Genomic DNA, 21,265 nt, shown 5'->3' on the forward strand with positions numbered 1-21,265 from the left:
TTGTTAACATTGGGGATAATGGATGGTACAAGAGTTTATCAATGGATAGTGACATAAAATCAAGCTCCTGGCTGGAATGCCCTGAACAAGTGAAATGAATCAGGGGCAGATCCAGTATATAATAAATGAAAGGGGTGGCCCTGGGGTAATTAAAGCTGGCCCCCTCATATAAGAGAGGGGGGTGTTTGGGATTGTCATCTCCCCCCCCCCCCAAAAAAACTGAATTGTGCTAGTACCTTGTTTTGAATTTTGTGTGATGTTGAAAGGCGAAGGAGGGAGAAAGTGTTCCCACAGACATTTTTGGAGACAAAGTGGTGACGGCTTGACTTACTTGCCCCTGACCCCCCCCCTCGCTTGTCAGGGTTGGAAACAGCAGCTGTCAAGAAGAACAAAACTGCATATTGGTAGCAAAAGAAAAGATAAACTTTAATATTAATACTGACTATAAAATAGATGTATTCTCCATTAAACAAACAGTCTTTGCATTCTCATTTATTAGTCGTTTTATGGTTTATTTTATCATTACATTTGATCCCCATAATACAGGGATGTCTTAGTACTATTGCGCCTTATATTGCCTAATGTTCTGTCGAAAACCTCCGGCTATTCTCATTTCATAGATCTTTGTTCACTTGCCATTACCTTCTACCTTCACAAATGGCCGAAGTCATCTTATTGACCGGTTCCCAATACATTCCCTTTAATATGGTGAGACTTCAGCCTCCAGGGTAGTTGGAAGGGCGGGGGGAGAGGTATTGTGTGTTCAACCTCCAGGAGGAGTGGGATGAAGGCCTATATTTTACGGGGCAAACCACCAACTACCTACAAAAGTCTCTAACAAGTGAATGTTTATTCCGTACCACAAATCGACGTATTTCGGTGAAATAAAAAGTTTTCAACAAAAAAGGCCCTTGAAGTTGATCAAATATATGGTAGAAGCAACCTCATTTTCATTTCTGAGGGATTCAACAAAACATTAATGTTAACTCTTTCATAAGCAAAGAAAAAGGCACTTTTAACCTGTAAAGAGGCACTTGTCAGGTTTGGTGTGTGGGAGGGGTTGTGTAGGGGAACATGCACCCTGTGCTCCTCCCCCCACCCCCCCAGGGTGTTGGTCCTCGCACAAATACTGAAACATCCTCAATCTGAGCTATGCACAGGATTGGTCGGAGCAGGTGTCACTTTCTGTAAGAGCAGTTGCAAACCTACCATTGCTGACGAAGTAAAATAAATACTGAAATCTTTTATATTCGCGCAAGTGCATATTGAATTGGTAATAGCCACATCCCCCAAACTTTAACGACTGTGGTATGTTTAAGGCGGCTGCACGTCGCCCAATGGGACGCAACCATTGTAACATGGAAGATAACATCGGCTACTGTCAAGGAAACTCCCCTCATAACGTTTATTTGGCTGACAGTCGGCAATGTGTGGCAGTACACAACTAAAGCTGCAACCATGTAACTAATCACAGGGGAAACAATTTGCAACAAATGAGCAACAAATTTTAACAGGAAAAAAAAAATGTTGTTCTCATCGGTCATTCAGTGAGCGAGGGTCAGTTGTATCCAAAACTAGGTCACGATGGTTAAAGTTCAGTCTGGCCGCATTAAGTTCTGGTGCAGTCCAGGGACAGATTCATAGTTATTTGAAATTCATGTTTAACCTCAAAAATACGACCCAACTATTTAAAAAAATACAAAGAAGGATGTGATGCTATATCTCTAAGCAGCACTCCTCACTACACAAAAAAAAAAAAAAAACAAGCAAAAACTATCAGTTGATGCTAAAACTTTCTTGTAGCAAAACTCTTATAATCCAATATCTACTCTCATTCTGGATTCCAGGCAGAGGTTAGGTCCACATCAACCTGTATGATAGTTCGATCATGTTTGTCGAGAGTTTTTTCGAGATACTAGTTAAATTTCATCCGTGTCCGACCATGGACAATTTGGAGCACACACTTCATGGTCGGTTCACCCGGGCTTTGTTCTCTCTTTCGGTAGAGTTTAACTTCATCGTTACTTTTCAGCATTGTCAGCGATCTCCTTCATTTGGGAGACACCCATGATCCACTTGTCAAGCCACTGAGAATAGGAAAGGTCATCAACTTTGACCCAAGGGGTCAAATGCTGAGCTGGCTGGTCCCACCTGAAAGCAGGAGAGGAGAATGGAGCAAATTAATTTAGTATACTGCCACATAATGATCTGTTATAAAAAAAAAAACCTGTTTAGCTTGAGACAAATTAACACTGTCCTCGACTCCTCTCGGCCATAAATCTCAAGAGTAAACTCCCAGAAATGGAATTAAAAAAGCACAAACAAAAATCTGTGTTAGATTAAGGAACACCACTCTTTAAGTTGGGTGGGTTTGTGGGGGGTTAGGGGATATTAATAATTACCACTTACGTCAATGGGAAACATTTCTTACATGGGATACATGGAAGCTATATAGTGTTAGTGATGAGTCAAGGCGGGTAAGTTTGACCATATCTGCCTGTACATTCTATAACGGGGGTCAACAGGGTTCCACCCTAAGGATAGACTAGGCATGATGATGTCACTAGGGGGAAGGGGGAGGGGTAAGGAGGAGAGAGCCACTCACCAGGCAGTCAGGTCAGATCTTGTTTTCATGCACACATTAATGGCCTCTGCTCCCTCTGTCAGTCTAGCCTGAAGGACAGGGCCTAGTTGCTCATTCTGCTTGGCATCTTTATCTCTGACTTGTTCACACAGTTCTAAATGAAGGAGAGGATGAAAAGGGTCGAAACGTGTGTTGAATATATCCTAGACATGGTACACGGCGTAAGTTACACAGATGTGTTTCATAACATGAGATTAATGTTGAAGAATGAAAAGAAGACAGGAGATCAAACACAAGAATAAACAACTTTGCATAACACAAGACTAAATACACATAATGTAACTTAACATAACATCTCCTCTCCATTAACACCTCCTCCTTCCACAATCCCTCCTCCCACAATGCTAACAGTCACACACCTTTAGTATGTTGAATAATGTCAACATCCTTGTCATGGAAGGATGTCAGAGTCCCCTGCAGGTAGTCATGACTACGTAGGACACCTCTGATGTCATCTACTTCACATTTCATCTTGACCACATGAGGCAGCAGTTTCTCGGAAGCCTATCAAGAATAATGAAAATAAAAAGACATTCTCGATATTGGTCTCCCGTGTCAAAGTTGGAGCTTATTAAGCCTTCTTAATGTTACTGTTCCATCGACTTCCATTCTCGTCTTCTCTCATACTATTTTTGCTACATTGCTAAATATTGAGCAAATGACCTTTGACCTCCACCATAAACAACAGGGCTTCTTGAACTCAATATGAGACATCCACATGGAACGTCCACTGTCCTTTCAAGTGTTCTCTCTTGAGATGTTGTGTCAACAAGACATAAATCACACGATCACAAACACATGAATGAATACACATCAAAAAGATTGAGGAAATTAATTTTCATTTTATCATTTTGACTTTGTGACAGCTGATAAGGATGTTTAAGGAGACACAGCAAAATATCTGAACCATTGAGTAATAACAAAAGAAATAAATTCCCCAAGACAAGCTGCAACCGTTGAGGCTTGGATCTCCGATGGGATGATAAATCAAGGAGATAAATTGGTGATTAGGTTTTGATGTATTCAACTAAGAAGAGACCTGACAAAGAAGAGGGCTCTATCTTGATATTTACCAGGTAAGGGGGGAAGTGCAAGGCCGTCTGTATACGCATGAGAGCATCACCACCGAGGGCCGGGGAGGTGCTGTTAAATCTGGATATCGAGAGTTGATTTGTGGGTTTCAATTCTCCACTTCAAGAAAAAAAAAAGAATCAGAAAAGTAATTTTTAAAAAAGGAAGATTTTGAAATCATTTAACATAAAGCTTTTGGAAACAATCAAAAGAGCTGTTACAGAGAATTTGAAAAACATTATTAAAAAAGTGAACCCCTGCCACCCCCACCCCCCCAAACAGAAGAGAAAGAAGAACGTGGAAGATACAATACAAGAAGAGTTTGATAGAATGCATCAAGTGTGATAAGAGAAGAGTAATATGATTGTTATTTTTGGAAGTTTTTAAAGCTGCAATTAGAATTTTGACTTTACTTTCTGGAAGTTTGAGGTGGATCCCAGGTTTTTACAAAGGGGGCATGGCGATGAGATCGTTGAAATAGGGGTGGAAGGGGGAGCGGAAGCAGTCCACTCACCCTCTGTATCCCCTCAAGTAATTGGGTACCCTCACCCAACCTAAGATAAAACTATGTGTAATTACAAACACATTGTTACTCTTCAGTTTTTCATCCAGGAATGAAAATTAAACTTTGATGAATGATAACACTGATGCTATATCTCTACCTGGCTAACTGGGTTTGATGGAGCATTTCCAGAGAAAGGTCATGAAATGCTGAAATTTCAACGGATGATGAGTCTTTCAAGCTTGTTGCCATGGCGACTGTTCCTGCCTCATGCTCACATACAGCTTTCTGAATGTAACTGCCAATCTGTAAGAACCAAAATAATACAAGAAAAGTAAGTAATTTGTAAAAATTTGCCCCAAAAAAATGAAGATTAGGATCACTGAGAGACCTGCACTTGGCAATTACAAAGGTAACCGTGGTGTTCAAACGACATCCCGCAGTACAAATTAAAAACAAGCGGGTTTCAATTACATCCAATAGTAACAGTTACACCCCACAGAAACATGGAACAACCAAAGGAACTAAAGAAAACCAAACAACTTGTAAAACAAAGAAAGTAATTAATATACACATTGATAAATATGATAATACCAACGAGTAACACAAAAAAGAGGTATCAAAAGAAAATTCCAATATAATAAAATTAAAATTCGCTGATGCACAAATAGAGAAAGTCTATGAACTATTGGCACATTGAAAAATTGCACTTTTTATGAAAAGGAATCATCCAAGCCAAAAATAAGTCAGTAACATATTTAACGAAGATCTGCTAAATTTAGAAACATAAATTTTGCAAAACTTACATTCCTCCTCGTCTCTTCCAGCTGCTTTCTGCTGTTGAGATTTTCAGTGATTAAAACTTGGATCAGACTTTGCTTTCTGTCCTGGAAGGAAAACAGAGAGATATCGCAGATGATTAAGAAATGGCATAGTTACAGGGTTTAGGTACATATCTGAGCTTTTCACTCCATGTGAACTTCTGAAAATCTTGTATTTGAGTTTATCATTAATGTCTGTTTTGGTTACAGAGGCTATCTACCATATCAGAAATTAGCACTCACTGTTATATTTAGAGAGTCTTGCATTTGTCTTTACTGTGTATTGACCAAATCTAAGCTCTGCACTCACTTTTAACTTTTGAAAATGTTATAATCGTCTTAAATTTACCAAGACTTGATCTGAGTTTCGGCTGCGTTCACTGCTACATTCCGGAAATGTAATATGCCTGTAATTTACACGGACAGTATCTTTTAACTTTTACACTTACTGTTAACTTCTGGAAATCTTGTATTTGTCTGTACTTGTCAAAGAGGGCCTCCTGTTCTTCTTTGCTGACAGCAGCTTGTTCTTGTAGGTTCTCTTGTTGTACTTTCAACATCTTAACAGCTGCAGATGTCGCCACAAGATTCAATTCCGCTTGAAACAAAGTCCTTTGTAGAAATGACAAGAGGGGTCGGTCGTTTCACAAAGTGAATTTGCAAGGTTTGGGGTCTAAGGGCTATACCAGGAGTTCTCAATTTTACAGTGAAAGTAGGGCATGGGGGGGGGGGGTGTGGGGGTGGGGGTGAAAGGAAAACATTGGTACATTGGTTGAAGAAAAGGGCCTGGCAGCAAATAAATCCCACTGTACCCTAGATTATTGAGCAATGTTCATTAATAGGCCGACAGACTGCTCAAGCATACAGCTTTAATTAAGGGTCTGCACACTCAACTAATGCAAGATTGGGAACCAATTGGTTGTGATTGTTGCAAGGTGAATTGAAATCTTTAGCAGATAAGGCCTGCCTACTGAGAGCCACTCCAAGAATACTTATTCAGCTGGTAGTGCTTGCACTCTTGCAATACATGAGAAAAAACTATAACCATGTTTATACCTGCCAAACTTTAGGCTAAAATCATTTTCAGTTACACCAGAGTCAGAATAAAGACATGGTGGCTTGTAAATATTACTTATTTCCTCAATGGCAATGTGGGTTCGTAACTCTACAATCTTAAATGGCAGACATAATTAGTATTTTGTTATCTTTTCAGTTAGAAGCCACTGAACTGGTCACTGAACGCTGAATATCAATAACATTTACATGAGAGACCTATGTGTATTTACTTTGCTAGTTCCAATTCTCCTGGACAGTTTGTGAATCTCTCGTTAAACTTCTGTTCCATTTGCATGACCATGTGGTTTAGTTGGTTATTCATCTTGGCTGTCAAAGTTCTGTTCTTTTCACCTTCCATGAATCTCTGAATATGTACTAACTGCTTTTCCTGTCAATGAAATATATAAAGTATATATGTATGTATGTATGTATACATATATATATATATATATATATATATATATATATATATATATATAGAGTTGGTTGGTTGGCGTCTATCTTGGCGCAGAGTGCTCTATGTCCAGTGCGGAATATGTGTTGATACTAGTTGAGACTAGTGGAACACTAGTAGTTGTGTACTACTAGTGTCCCACTAGTCTCAACTAGTATCAACATATATATATATATATATTTATATATATATATATATATAAATAAAATAATATGCACTCAAAATTGCTTTCATAAAGAAGCATAAAACTGCCACATAATATTTTTTGCTGTTATTTCGAAAAGTTTTTCCATAATTTTGACAATATTTGTCATTTTGAAATCCCCTGCCCCCCCACCCCCCAAAAAACCAACTCTCCCAAACGACATGAATTGCAGAAAAATGTGTTTTCAGGTAATCACTTACGAACAACATATATATTTCTCCCTTCTTTATCAGTGAATTGGTGTGTGATCCCTGGTAAGGCTGTATGCAAGGTACTGTGACTTCCGACTAGCACCAAAACCTCCTTGAAATATATATATAGGGCTCGCCACCAACTAAGGGCTAAATCCCGTTATAGTTGATAGAGCACAGGGCTTGTAACCCTGAGCTCTCACAGCTTCAAATCCTAGTTTTTAGCTAAATAATTCTTTGCTCATAATTTCAAAAATTGTTAAATTGATAATTGACAGTAGTTCATTTATTCATAATTGTACCTTGTTGTATATTCCCAGCATGTTTGGGTACAGTTATAGCAAATGCATGACACAAAATGCAGAGAAAATTTAATTAGATGAATGGAACCTGGAAGATACCGTAATGAGCTGCTGGACGCTCTTCAGTTCACTTCTCCCCGGTGAAATGTCGACGTAGCCTTGACCGGACTCAAACTTAAATCTACCACGAAGAGGATAATACATTCACAGCAAAAATAAATATCAGTTGTGAATTGTGATATATGAATGGGCTTAATTAATGTGTAACTAACTACCTGTCGCAGTTAGCACAGGATGCAAGATGAGAAGGACTAAACACTCTGTGATATAATTTTTCGTAAAAATACCCAATTATAATTATTAGTATTATTACGTATAACTTGGGTCGGAATTTTGAACCCAATACACTTGTGGCAACAATTCAGGATATGCACAATCTTATGACAATAAATGAACACATGACACATGCACAGGAGGAGATCAGAAAATTCTACATGTATGTTGTCCATCTGTTTTACATTGAAATAAGCCAATCACAAGTACGATTACATAAACATCCTCATCTGCGTCTTACTCTCTGTCGTTCTGATTGGTCCTTCGAAATATTGATGCTGATCATTGGTTTTAAGATTCAACAATTTTTGTATGTGATTAATATCAATTTTGTCACACAATCGTTAACTTACACACCTTAATCGTTCTACATCTTGCTTTATGTTAATCTGATTGGTCCGTTGATTGAGTTGAGCAGCGGTCTCATTGGTTATAATCATCAGTGATTTAATAATTTCCTCCGCTGAATTGGACTGTACTGTTTCCTCTATCCTCTCCCACAGTTCGCCATTCTTTTCTTTTCTGTCAAAAAAAAAACGGGGAAAATTAGGAGGAAAGAGAAAAACAAAACAAAAATTAGGTCAGCCATCAAGACGACATGTCACAATGTGACAGCAACAGCCTATTGAAGTTTCTGCCTAATTCTGTTGATTTATTTCACTCCGTTTTGGAAATTATGTATGACAACAGGGTTTTCTCCTGTGAGCCTACTTATCCCCATGTCTGTTATATGGGAATGTTCTAGGGAGAAGGAATGCTGTAATAAACAAGAAAGATGATGCAATTGTTTGAGACAGCTAACTTATGGAAGGCCAAAAAGGTAATATTAGAGGTCCAAATATCTTAACAAAACAAACACATGTAGGTAGTAATAGCCTCTATGATCAGTTTTAGGTAGAGCATACCAAATATTTTATACTTTGGGTTGTGCTTGAAAAACTGAAAACTAAGTGTAGAGGGCAGGAAATGGGGAGGGGAGGGGAGGGGGGAGGAGTGGTTTTGATGCATATGTTATCTTAGTACCATGGTCACATTTGTCAATGCTGTAACAAAGACTGAGTGAATATAATAGTGAAGAGGAGTCTCTAGTTGTCATGGAGACACAGGGTGCTGGAATGAATTAGCAAACCTTACAGCTCGGTAAAGGTAACCGACTCACATTGCTTCCTGGTCAGTAGATTTATTCTGCAGCACATCAAGGAAGTAGTGTTGTATGCATTTGCAGACCTCTCGAACTTGTTTCTGAGAAAAGTGGAAAGACCAGAACAAAAATCAAGAACAAAGATCAAAACTGTGATGATGCAAACGAACCGAGGCTAACTCACACCAGAAAGTAATATTAAATAAATAATAAAAAATATGTCCTCCCTCTTGTCTTCTCCCCATTCACCCATCCTCCCCATTCACCCATCCTCCCCCCTCCCACAAAGAAGCTGACTATCGCAGACCGATGAAGGATTGAATGATGAACATTAACAACTTTATTTCTGGATAAGTTGATGACTTCTTGGTAATTTCTTTCAAGTATCGAGTTACACATTGCTCAAACCTACAACACTTCCATCGCAGAGGTTCCTGGTCTATTAAAGAGAACAACTTCATTGAACTCGAACAGAATATTGTTCAAGGGTTTGACCGGATCCTTTTCATATTGGAATCAGATACTCTGAAAATAGCAAGTACTGTATTTACAGCAGTTTGTTATTACAGCACAGCTACTTCAATTCCCACCCTCCCTAACAAAAAAAAAAGAAAGAAGAAGAAAAAAAAAAATAAAACAAAACAACATCATGCAGAACTGTCAAAGATTCTTATCTGAGGGACTAAATCTATTCTGCATATTAGAATTAAAGATTTACCTAAAATGTGCCTATCTGAAGGAATAAAAAAAAAAAAAAAATCTGTGACTTCATACAGAACATTGCTGTATTATTCAAGAGAAAGTTCAAGATAATTTTGAAAAGAAAAGATTTGAAAAGGAAAGAAAAGATTTCAAAAGAAAAGAAAAAGTAAAGAAAAGATAAAACCACATCTAGCTTAAACCTACTGTGCATGCAGTCTCCAGTACATCTTCTTGATTTCCACATGAGTCTAGTCTCTCTTTACTGAAGAGTAACATCTCCTGAGAAGATTTACTGAGAACAGGAGGGAATATAATAAATAGAAAAATTAAATGTCAGACACCGATGGGAAATATAACACAGGCATTCATTCTATCTGTTGCCTCTGCCAGCCGTATTTGCAGAACTGGCAAAAAGTGATGTCATGTCAGAAATTTTATTGTATTCTTATCGAAATAGTTTGAAAGCATGAGAGACTACTTAGTGAAAATTAGCTGCATGGAATTGGGGGAAGGGGGGGGGTCTGGGAGGGGAACTTGGTAGGTTGTGGAATTTTCGTTTATGGTTTATACAGGGAAAGGTGAACCGTGAGGGGAAGAGTGAAAAGGGGTACAGGAGTAGAATGGAGAGATAGGGCATGGGAGGAGGTAGTATCATCAGCTGCCGGCCTTTGCAGCTGGTTTCATTTCAAATACCAATATTTTGGGTAAGAGTTGTAAGCAACAGTCTGTAAGATATTTACTAAATGCACATACAACAATAGTGCTGCATGCAGCTCTGGGTAACAAACTCATTGTGTGTTCTCTGGCTTTGAACCGATGACAGTTTTTTGCTTTTATTTTAGGAGTAAAAGTGAAGTACCTACTTTGCTAAATCTGTAAACTGTTGTCTTTTGTTCTTGAGACTCTTTTGGAATTCGTTGTAAGTGGCTTGTTTGATCCTGCACTGATCAAGGTAGGCTTGCAATAATGTCTTCTTGTGTTGGGTCTCTTGAATGCCTGCCAATGTTTCCTTGTATTGGTCATCTAGTAAAACAGCATGAAAGAGCATTTAACTACTTAAGATGCAGGGAAAATGTCAAAATACACATTAAAGCATACTTTGTATGTCTATGGTAACTGAGATAGACAACTTAACAGCTTCCAATGTCATATTTAATCAAGACATACCTGTTGTTTGTAAGTCCCTCTTCAATCTTTCCATGTCCTTCTCTAAATGATCCACGTCTCGTCTCATCCCATTCAGCTTGGCTTTTAGATCATTCCTCTTTTTCATCAGTGCGTCCGTCTTCGATGCGGCTTTGCTTCCCTGTTGATATTTGACCTTGTAAGATGGCCTTTGTTGCAACTGGTGGCTTTTAAATAATAATGCTAAGGAGAATTTACGATACAAGAAATTGATTAAAAAGTCAGTAACTGGACAACAGAGATGAACATGTACAGACAAGGAATTGACTCCTTCAATCTTGTTAGGATCCTTTCGACCATCATTCCATTTCGCGGGTTCTATATACACGTCAATGAATGCCTTGAGTCAATGTAACGTCAATAATGATTTTGTATCAATAGCAAAGAAGTGGTTTGAAAAATGGTAGTAGACATTATTTTGTAAGGATACAGTTTGAGGTTGCCTTTGATCTTGTGGACAGTCTCATGATTTCTCACATGTTCGATCACATACTCCCAAATGTCGGCCATATTTCCACGGCAAATCCTGAAAGATAATAAGAGCAATGTGCCATAACCATCGTACAATATAAACTCACGAATTGTCCTGAAGAAGAATGCTGCTCATATCAACTTACAAGGCGCTAAACTGTTGCACTTTCTAATTTCTAAAGCACTTGTACTGAGAGTATGAACAGTTATTAACATTTATTTGATTTCAGTACTAATACCACTCTAAACTGTCCTCCCATATCATGCTTCAAAGCACTTGTATTGACAGTATGCACAGTTCCTAACCTTCATCTGATTCTAATACCACTCTATACTGTCCTATCATATCATGCTTCAAAGCACTCGTACTGACAGTATGAACAGTTCCTAAACTTTATTTGATTTCAATGCTAATACCAGTCTAAACTGTCCTCCCACATCATGCTTCAAAGCACTTGCATTGACGGTATGCACAGTTCCTAACCTTCATCTGATTCTAATACCACTCTATAGTGTCCTATCATATCATGCTTCAAAGCACTCGTACTGACAGTATGAACAGTTCCTAACCTCTATCTGATTCTAATTGCTAATACCACTATACTGGCCTATCATATCATGCTTTAAAGCACTCGTACTGATGGTATAAACAGTTATTAACCGTTATTTGATTTCAAATGCTGATACCAGTCTAAACTGTCCTCCCACATCATGCTCCAACGCACTCGTACTGACAGTATGAACAGTTCCTAACAGTTATCTGATTCTATTGCTAATGTGAGGGAAGGTGGCGAAATCCATATTCATGAACTCTCCCCTTAGCAACTACTGTAGTTTGACCTGTGACCCAACAATTTGCCTGTATCTACGTGCGTAGCACAGTGGACTGTATTGTTTATCTGTACTGTCACTCACTAGAACAGTGGCTTGTATTGTTTTGGTGTACAGCATCCCTTCCGTTCTAGCTATCGTGAGCGTTGTTTCTGCACACACGCCGTCAAACTACTGAAGCAATATCACCTTATCAAGTAATCAACTATTTCTATATATCTATTTTAAAGTTTTATCTATCACATTCGGGATGTGAGAAGCTGTAAAGTTTCAGAGCTTTACACATCCGTCCGGTGGGTTGTACCACCGTCCTCTATTTATCCTCTTCCATATTTTACTGGCTCATACACCCAGTAAAGGCTAATTCAAACCCCTAATAAATTGGAGCAGAACTATCCGTCTGTTTTTGATTCTTCTTTAGTGAATGCTCTCGTACGGCATCACATTTTGGTAGTACGAGTGGGGTAGCCAAATTTTAGCGTTAAATTTCAAAATAAAGAGGACGGTGGTACAACAATGTCAACTCTGAAGGATGTCCGGAAGAAGCTGGCTTCTCTGGAGGAAGAGTTGAGGAAGACTAAAGAGGCAACTGATGGAAGAACCTCCCAGGTCCTGGTCATCCCGCAGGAAAGGAAAGTTAGAGTCTTTTCGGGTGTGGAAGGGTCACTCCTGGTAGGAGACTTTATAGATGACATCAAGGCTGCAACCAAGTTAAGAAAAGTGAAAGGTGCAGAAGCGGCAGATTTTATTATGGCCCACCTCGAGGGTCCGGCTAGACAAGAAATACGCCACCATCCAAAGGATGTCTCGACAAATCCTCAACAAATCCTCAACACGTTGTCCGAGACTTTCGGAGAAAAGTTGACCTTGGCAGGAGTTCTGCAGGAAATCTGTAATCGCCTGCAGAAAGAAGACGAAACCATTACAGACTTTGGGTTTGCTCTTATGTCCTTAGGAGACAAGCTCAAAAAGATGGCGGGAGGCCCAGATTCAGACAAAACCATTAAGGAACAGTTCCGGGATGGGCTACTGGATGGTGTTCTTAGGCGTGAAGTAAAAAGATGCCTAATGGAGGAGCCCAACATCACTTTTATTAAACTGCGTGACAGAGCCTTGGATTTGGCAGACGACGACTTCGTCACCCGAAGGAGACGCCAAGGGAGGAAGATTAACTCGTACCACACAGAGGTGGACTCACAGATCTTAGGAGCTTTGGAAGGTCTGACGACTGCTCTGAAGGGTCAGACAGAGACGCTGGACGATATGAAGCTCCGCCAGGATGATTTCAGTGCCCGGCTCCTAAGACTGGAAGAGCAGAGTAAAACTAAGCCACGTCCCAGGACCGACAAGAGTCAAATAGAATGCCATCGATGTCACAAGAAAGGCCACTATGCTAATCAGTGTCCAGCTCCTGCCCCAGTTCAACGTCCAGCCCAGGGAAACTAATATCACCCAGCTCCGAGAGCCAGGATCTGGGTAAAAGTAAGAGACAACCAGGCTCAGGGATAGGTATCCCTTCTTCGATTATTGGCAAGAGCCCTGAAGTTACAGTATATGTCAATGGTGTTCCAGTGAAGGGAGTGGTTGACACAGGTTCACAGGTGACGACAATGACCGAGAGGCATTTCATGGAGAAGTTTGGTTGTGAGTCCCTGGAGAAATTGCACTGGTTATCCATTAATGCAGCCAACAACATCCATATCCCGTACAGCGGTTACTTCGAGGCAGATGTGAAGGTAGGAGACTGCACTGTGCCACAGAGGGGGATACTTGTTGTAGGAGTAGAGAAACAAGTTCCCATGCTTATTGGTATGAATGTGTTGGAAAATCTAGACCAAGAAACCTTCTTGGACCAGGTACCCCTTAAAGAAAAGGATAAAAGACATCAACCACTCATCCAAGGACTGGTAAGGAGCCCAGGGGATGCTGTGACAGTGATACCAGCAAGGACATCCCAAGTCGTAAGCGCTTCCTGCCAGCATGTGAGGGGGGATGTAGAGGTTATAGTGGAGCCTTATGTAAACCTACCAAAGGGAATCGTCGTGGGAGCAACCCTTGCTATGTCAGAGAGAGGCAAAATTAAGCTGCCAATCTCTAATGTTTCTGATGAAGATATACTCATTCCACCCAGAACACCTCTCGGAAAAGTGTTAGAGGCTGTTGTTATAGATGACGGGAAGGTCTCCTATGAGAGCATACAAGTAAGAGTCAACAATATCTCAACTGCTTCTAATGTTATCCCACCTATCTGGCCAGGACTGACCATCCGACAACACCAACAGGCAGAGGAACTTTTCCAAAGGTATCATCATGTTTTTGCCAGTTCTGATGAGGACCTAGGATATACTGATACCATTACTCATCAGATCAAGCTTACAGATGATGTCCCAGTCAAACAGGCTTTCCGGCGAATCCCTCCGTCACAGTTTGAAGAAGTCAGGGAACACATTCGCAAGTTACTGGAGAAGAATGTGATCCGCCCGAGTACCAGTCCCTTTGCATCACCGATTGTTCTGGTGAGGAAACCAGATGGATCCCTTAGGCTATGCGTTGACTATCGTCAGTTGAACCACAAAACCATTAAAGATGCTTACCCAATTCCTCGGATTGATGAATCCCTTGATGCATTGCATGGCGCTAAATGGTTCTCAACCATCGATCTTCTAGCAGGATACCATCAAGTAGCAGTCGATGAGAAAGACAAACACAAGACCAGTTTTATCACCCCTTTTGGTCTCTACGAATATAACCGTATGCCGTTCGGGCTTTGTAATGCCCCTGGGACTTTTCAGCGTCTGATGCAGTCCTGTCTGAGTGACCAGTTCTTCAGATCTGTCTTATGCTATCTTGATGATATACTTGTATTTTCACAGACTTTTGAAGATCACATAGCCAATCTGGAACTTGTCTTGGAAAGACTACATCAAAATGGTCTGAAGATCAAGGTTTCTAAATGTGAATTCTTCCGCCCCGAAGTTAAGTACCTTGGTCATAGAATTACCAAAGACGGTGTAAAGGCTGATCCAGATAAGATTGAAGCTGTCAAAAACTGGCCTACTCCCAAATTCGTCAAAGAGTTGCGATCCTTCTTAGGATTCTGCTCATTCTATCGAAGGTTTGTTCAGAACTTTTCTAAGATTGCAGGGCCATTACATGCCTTAGTGGCCAAGACCATGCAGGCTCTTAAACAGAGTAAGAAATCTGAATTGGACTGGAATTTAGAGCATCAACAGGCATTTGAAGTACTCAAAGGAGCTTTGTGTACTCAACCCATTCTGGCGTATGCAGATTTTTCTCAACCGTTTGAAGTAGAAGTTGACGCCTCGTTTCAAGGTTTGGGCGCAATCCTGATGCAACGCCAGGAAGGAAAACGACGTGTTATCTCTTATGCCAGCCGTACCCTACGAGGAGCCGAGAAGAACATGCAGAAGTATTCTAGCATGAAGCTAGAACTTCTTGGACTGAAGTGGGCAGTCACCGAAAAGTTCCGAGAATACTTGATTGGCAACAAGTTTGTGGTGTACACCGATAACAACCCTCTGGCCCACCTGAGGACAGCAAAGTTGGATGCTGTTGGACAGAGATGGGTAGGTGCCCTAGCAATGTTTGACATGGAGGTCAAATACAAACCTGGTAAGGCTAACATTGCTGCTGATGCTTTGTCGAGGCGACGCCACAACGATAATGATAGTTCTACCCTTGCTACTTCTAATTTTGTAGCAGTGGCAGGATTAACAAAGGTTCCCGACGACTTGATTGTAGCTTCATGGGCCAATACTGTAGATGACTTACCAGCTGATGATGGAACAACAGTTGAGACGTCCCCTATCCTGTTGCCTTCATATAGTGTTCAGCAATTGCAGGAATTCCAACACAAAGATCCAGGACTTTCAGAGCTGTGGACTTTGTGGAACAAAGGAGAGAAGCCACATCACCAAACAGTCATGCCAGGCTCTGAACTAAAGCTGTACCTGAGGGAGTGGGACAAGCTTAAAGAAAAGAATGGACTCCTGTACAGACAAAGTGCAGATGGCTGTCAACTGTTGCTACCAAAGGTATTGCGGAAAGAGGTTTTGTCTCTGTGTCACGATAACACAGGACATCAGGGAACTAAACGAACTCTGTCACTAGTTCGTAGTCGCTGCTATTGGCCACGTTTACAGCAAGATGTTGTAGAGCATTGCCAACTCTGTGACCGATGTACAAGAGCCAAAAACCCACCCAAAATAAGAGAACCCTTGAAGTTTATCCAGTCCTCAAGGCCAAACGAAATTCTGGCCATTGATTTCACGATCCTCGAGAAAGATGCCAGGGGAAAGGAAAATGTCCTTGTAATGACAGATGTTTTCTCGAAGTTCACCAGGGCAATCCCTACAAAAGATAAGACTGCCAGAACAACCGCACGAGCATTGTTGGACAACTGGATATTGCTTTTTGGAGCTCCTGTGAGGTTACACTCCGACCAAGGGAGGAACTTTGAGTCTAACCTTATTCATGAGCTCTGCCACCTGTACAACATCAAGAAGACAAAGACCACACCATACCATCCGGAGGGAAATGGGCAAGCAGAACGATTTAACCGTACCCTCCATGACTTGCTGAAGGTTTTACCACCTAACAAGAAACGAAGATGGTCAGAACACCTTCCTGAGGTTCTACATGCTTACAACTGTACACCACATGCCTCTACCAGACTTCCACCATTCTATGTGATGTTTGGTCGAGATCCTATATTACCAGTGGATATACTTCTCAATAACACTGGTTCTGATGATCAGCAGCATAACACCGAAGATGAGGTAACACGGTGGGTAGCCTCACATTCAGATGTTTTAAAGATGGCTTTCCGTCAAGCAGGGGAGAGACTAGCCCTGGAGGCCTCTGCCAGAAAGGCCCGGTATGATAAATTTACCAAGGAGCATCCGCTGTCCCTAGGAACAAGGGTTTACCTTAAATCTCACCCTCCTGGGAGACACAAAATTGCAGATGAATGGGGACAAGTAATTTACACGGTTACCGCCAGACCAGGTGATGGAGCAACTTATAAGATCAAGCAAGCTGATGGTACTGGGATCTCCAAGACTGTACATCGGAGAGAAATCCGCCCATGCCCGATGATTACCCCAGCGAAGTCAACCAATCGACCAGCTAGGAGAAGACCTCACGTCTCCGCCCCATCTAGTAGTTCCGACAATGCCCCTTCTACTGGAAGTGAATCTGACGACGACCCCAACCACAGTGAACCGGCTGATGACGTTTGGAATGACTCTCTGACCTCCGACAGGCGACGAAGGAGTACTCGCAAGACCAGAGGAAAGCACTCCAACCTTCATCGAACTCCAAAGAGCGTCATCACCGTAAGATCAGGGTTTGATTAATATCAGAGGCATTCATAACTTACTTTTAATTTCCAAACTTTGAGGTGTGTTTTGTTTACAACAGTTCTTGAAAGATTAAATTTAACTACCTGTACCGGCACACCCAAACTCTCAAACAGTTCTTCCTTGTTAATAGTATAAGCCAATTGCTATACTAATTGTTTAATTTTTCCAAATAGTAATAAGTACCCATTGTACTTGTTAGTGTTAGTGCAGCTGTTACTAATTTATGGTACCAGTGACTGTGTGCTACCTCATTATATTTTATATCATTCATTCACTGATTGCCTTGATGTTAATTACCTCTGTTGCTACCTTGATCACCCATGTATTGTATACTGTGTATACCTGGGACTTACTCTTAATTTTCATTATTTTTACTTAACATTTCACTTTGTACAAATTTGTTCTTGCTTCCAACTATAGCGTTTATACCATGTTTGAGGACAAACAGTTCTTTAGCAGGGGAGTGTGAGGGAAGGTGGCGAAATCCATATTCATGAACTCTCCCCTTAGCAACTACTGTAGTTTGACCTGTGACCCAACAATTTGCCTGTATCTACGTGCGTAGCACAGTGGACTGTATTGTTTATCTGTACTGTCACTCACTAGAACAGTGGCTTGTATTGTTTTGGTGTACAGCATCCCTTCCGTTCTAGCTATCGTGAGCGTTGTTTCTGCACACACGCCGTCAAACTACTGAAGCAATATCACCTTATCAAGTAATCAACTATTTCTATATATCTATTTTAAAGTTTTATCTATCACATTCGGGATGTGAGAAGCTGTAAAGTTTCAGAGCTTTACACATCCGTCCGGTGGGTTGTACCATCGTCCTCTATTTATCCTCTTCCATATTTTACTGGCTCATACACCCAGTAAAGGCTAATTCAAACCCCTAATAAATTGGAGCAGAACTATCCGTCTGTTTTTGATTCTTCTTTAGTGAATGCTCTCGTACGGCATCACACTAATACCAGTCTAAACTGTCCTCCCACATCATGCTCCAATGCACTCGTACTGACAGTATGGACAGTTACTATCTTTTATCGATCATACTGTTCATACTGTCAATATGAATGATTTGAAAGCATGACATGAAAAGAAGTAGTAGAAGAATCGTTTGAACTGAGTGGTACAGCAACATTGAGCCTAACCAACTATCAATAAAATCTATAACTAACAGTTTAAATATGGTAAGACATGGAAGACTTAAAACCTGTTATTGTTTTTTTCAACCCTACTTATGAGGCTTCTTAATTGTTAAGAAATTGACTGATAATGGAGTGTTTTGTTTAAACTAAAAATGAATTTGATAGGGTAGGCCGCCAGTCTTACTCTTTCAGATCCTCTGCTGTTAGTGGTGGTCTCTTCTGACCGTGAGCTCTGAAGCCCATTTCATCTGTTGACCATCTTAACAGATTCTCGGAAAGATCGCCTTTTCTTCTTGACATCTTACCTTCAACTGTTATCAAATGAAAGTAAATGAAGATTGAAAGATCCTATGTATTTGAATTTACTTAAACTTTTTTTTACTTTAATGTTCTTAAAGGCATTGAAGACTCGCCCCAAACCGTGTGGGACGTTCTGGAAACTTTCCGTTGCTTGCAAGTGAAGTTTTCTGCTTGTCGCTACAAAATGCAGACAGTAATGAAACATGATAACTTGTTATCTTTAGCTGGACCTGAGATGTCCATCTCCGTATTGTTTGTACACTGTGCTGTGGGTATTGACCGCAGCTGTATGTACTGACTGTACACTAGTGTCTAATTAGCGAAGGTAGCAAGCTGTGTGCGTATTTCTGGGATCGATGGTGGTGTCTAACACTTCTGTTACACCTCATTCAAAACTAGGTCAGATTACCGGCATTAGACGTTTCTATTTGCGCGAGTCTTCACACCCTTTATTTACAACTATATTTTCAGAAAGCCACAGGACATGATGATGTTGACCCATATGTTGACATCAAGGGGTAGTATCTACACTAAACATTTTAAGGGACTCAAAAGGATTTTGAGTTCTCTATATTTGGTGTTGCTGTTTCAAATATGACTGTAAATTGCCGATCTTTCTGTAAAGCATTCTATAGAAACAGGCATCATTCTTTTTCTTCAAATTAGAATTATTCTAGGCCTTTTAAAATTTGGGAATCATAAGTGACAGTATGTATAATATTTAGGGATAATTTTAATTTGGGCTTGTCCATGAAATCCAAGGACTGTCCCTTGAAATCCGGGATGTCTGGTCACCTTAAAGGGAGTGAAGACTCGGCCACAAAGAAACGTCTGATGCCGGTAATCTGACCTAGTTTCGAATGAGGTGTAGCAGAAGTGTTAGACATCACCATCGATCCCAGAAAATACACACACACACAGCTTGCTACTGTCGGTAATTAGACACTAGTGTACAGTCAGTACATGCAGCTACGGTCAATACCCACAACATAGTGTACATAGCAGCGCTGGACATCTCAGGTCCAGATAAGGATAACAAGGTATCACGTTTAGGTAACTTCACTTGCAAGCAATGGAAAGATAACTTTTTTCAGAGGACGACACACGGTTTGGGGCGAGTCTTCAATGCCTTTAAGTAATAACAGAATGTGGGATCAAGACCCAATGTTTCTACACAATTACAGTTGGCAGGTGTTCTGTCATTCTCATAGTACACTGAGAACAACACTTCACAAACTGGTACCTTAGTTCAAGTTAATGTACAACTTGGCTGGGAACTATGTTACTTGAAAATGTACTAATGGAAATCCTCCCAGGACAGCTGGGTTGAGAATTCCTGAAATAAAATGCAGCCTTTATTGTCAGGCCTAACAGGAATGGCAACTGGAAGTAGAGGGGCTAGTCATAAACACTAAAATCTTACATGTTGGAAACTGGAAAGTACAGAATTTCATAACATATGAATTTGCTTGTCAAAGAAAGACAAATAAACAACGCACACATACAAAAAAAAACAAAGTAAATAAATGAATGAAATGACATTTACAGTTTAAACTGCACTTTCCAACACTAGCCCACATGTATCTTTTTGTAGTGTATGGTATGTAGTGTAAGACTAAATACTACATGCTATGCATGCCATCTTATTGGTGTTATTGTTATGTGCACTTACCCTTTATTGTTATGTTAATGTTTGTATGGTATGCTATGCAGCTGGTGCATTGTACTGATGTATGCAGTGCAGTGTTGGAGAAAATACAGTTCAGTTCTGACTCTGGTTGTGTCATGTCTACTTTGACTGTCTCTCTCCCACCCAGCCAAGTACAAGTTATCATTTCCCCTTGTCCCTATCATGTTAGGTCCCCTAGCCCTAATCATTAGTCTAGGGGAGGGGGTAGTAATATTAATATTTCGACTAGAGAGGAATAGGAACTATGCCTAACAGTAATGGGTAGGCCTAGTCTATCGCATAACTTCTGTAAATATTACTTTAGGCCTAAGCATAGTCGACTGGTACTAGACTAGCCTGGGCCTAGGCTACAGTACATTAGTTTTCGGCCTAAAGTAAAGTTAGGGTAGCATATGCCTTACTGTAGTGTAAGTCTCAGTTAAATCTAGGCTTACGTTAACTTGGAAGCAACACTTTTCTTGAATATTTATCAGTATCGATGCATAGTCGACAATAAATTAATAACAAATCTGATGTACCAAGAAAACAAAAGGAAACGAATCAGCTGGAATGCGAAATGAACAAATATGACGGATTTGAAACGGGCGGCGAGAATGTGATGGCGCTCTTATACAACAACAAATATAAAACTAGAGGGTGGATAGCTAACTTTCATGCCAACTTATGATATCGTCGCGCGTGATTTTGTCGTCCAACCGCATTACGCCCGAGCTTCGTTTGTCGACGACTTAAAAAAAAAACTCGTTCCTCCCCATTACACAGCATGATGTCACAGGTCATTTCGTCATGTTTTGTACCGGTGCTGTGGCCGAGTGGATAAAGGCGGTGGTATTT

At 40.4% G+C, this 21,265-nt stretch overlaps 2 protein-coding genes across 8 annotated transcripts; one reads left to right on the plus strand and one right to left on the minus strand.

The window, feature by feature from the left end:
• Positions 1-591: 591 nt before the first annotated feature.
• Positions 592-21,104, minus strand: LOC139977053 (uncharacterized). Of its 7 annotated transcripts, none has more exons than XM_071986046.1 (17): positions 20,950-21,104; positions 18,626-18,752; positions 11,038-11,133; positions 10,590-10,774; positions 10,286-10,445; positions 9,627-9,714; positions 8,739-8,821; positions 7,937-8,101; positions 7,346-7,427; positions 6,325-6,482; positions 5,488-5,650; positions 5,024-5,104; positions 4,378-4,523; positions 3,718-3,835; positions 3,004-3,148; positions 2,606-2,738; positions 592-2,151 (listed from the first exon to the last, which is right to left on the minus strand). In XM_071986046.1, exons 2-17 carry the CDS (start codon positions 18,739-18,741, stop codon positions 2,022-2,024), a joined length of 2,049 nt encoding a protein of 682 aa, XP_071842147.1. In that variant the 5' UTR covers positions 18,742-18,752; positions 20,950-21,104; the 3' UTR covers positions 592-2,021. The 7 variants fall into 7 exon arrangements, with proteins under 7 accessions (XP_071842147.1, XP_071842151.1, XP_071842146.1 ...); XM_071986050.1 differs by having other exon boundaries at positions 18,626-18,755; positions 20,950-21,070; XM_071986045.1 differs by having other exon boundaries at positions 20,866-21,039.
• On the plus strand, positions 11,854-13,355 carry LOC139977059 (uncharacterized). Its single transcript, XM_071986062.1, has one exon. It carries the CDS (start codon positions 12,426-12,428, stop codon positions 13,353-13,355), a length of 930 nt encoding a protein of 309 aa, XP_071842163.1. The 5' UTR covers positions 11,854-12,425.
• Positions 21,105-21,265: the final 161 nt, after the last annotated feature.

The sequence above is a fragment of the Apostichopus japonicus genome, chromosome 12, assembly GCF_037975245.1.
Source record: "Apostichopus japonicus isolate 1M-3 chromosome 12, ASM3797524v1, whole genome shotgun sequence".
Taxonomy (NCBI): Eukaryota; Metazoa; Echinodermata; class Holothuroidea; order Aspidochirotida; family Stichopodidae; genus Apostichopus; species Apostichopus japonicus.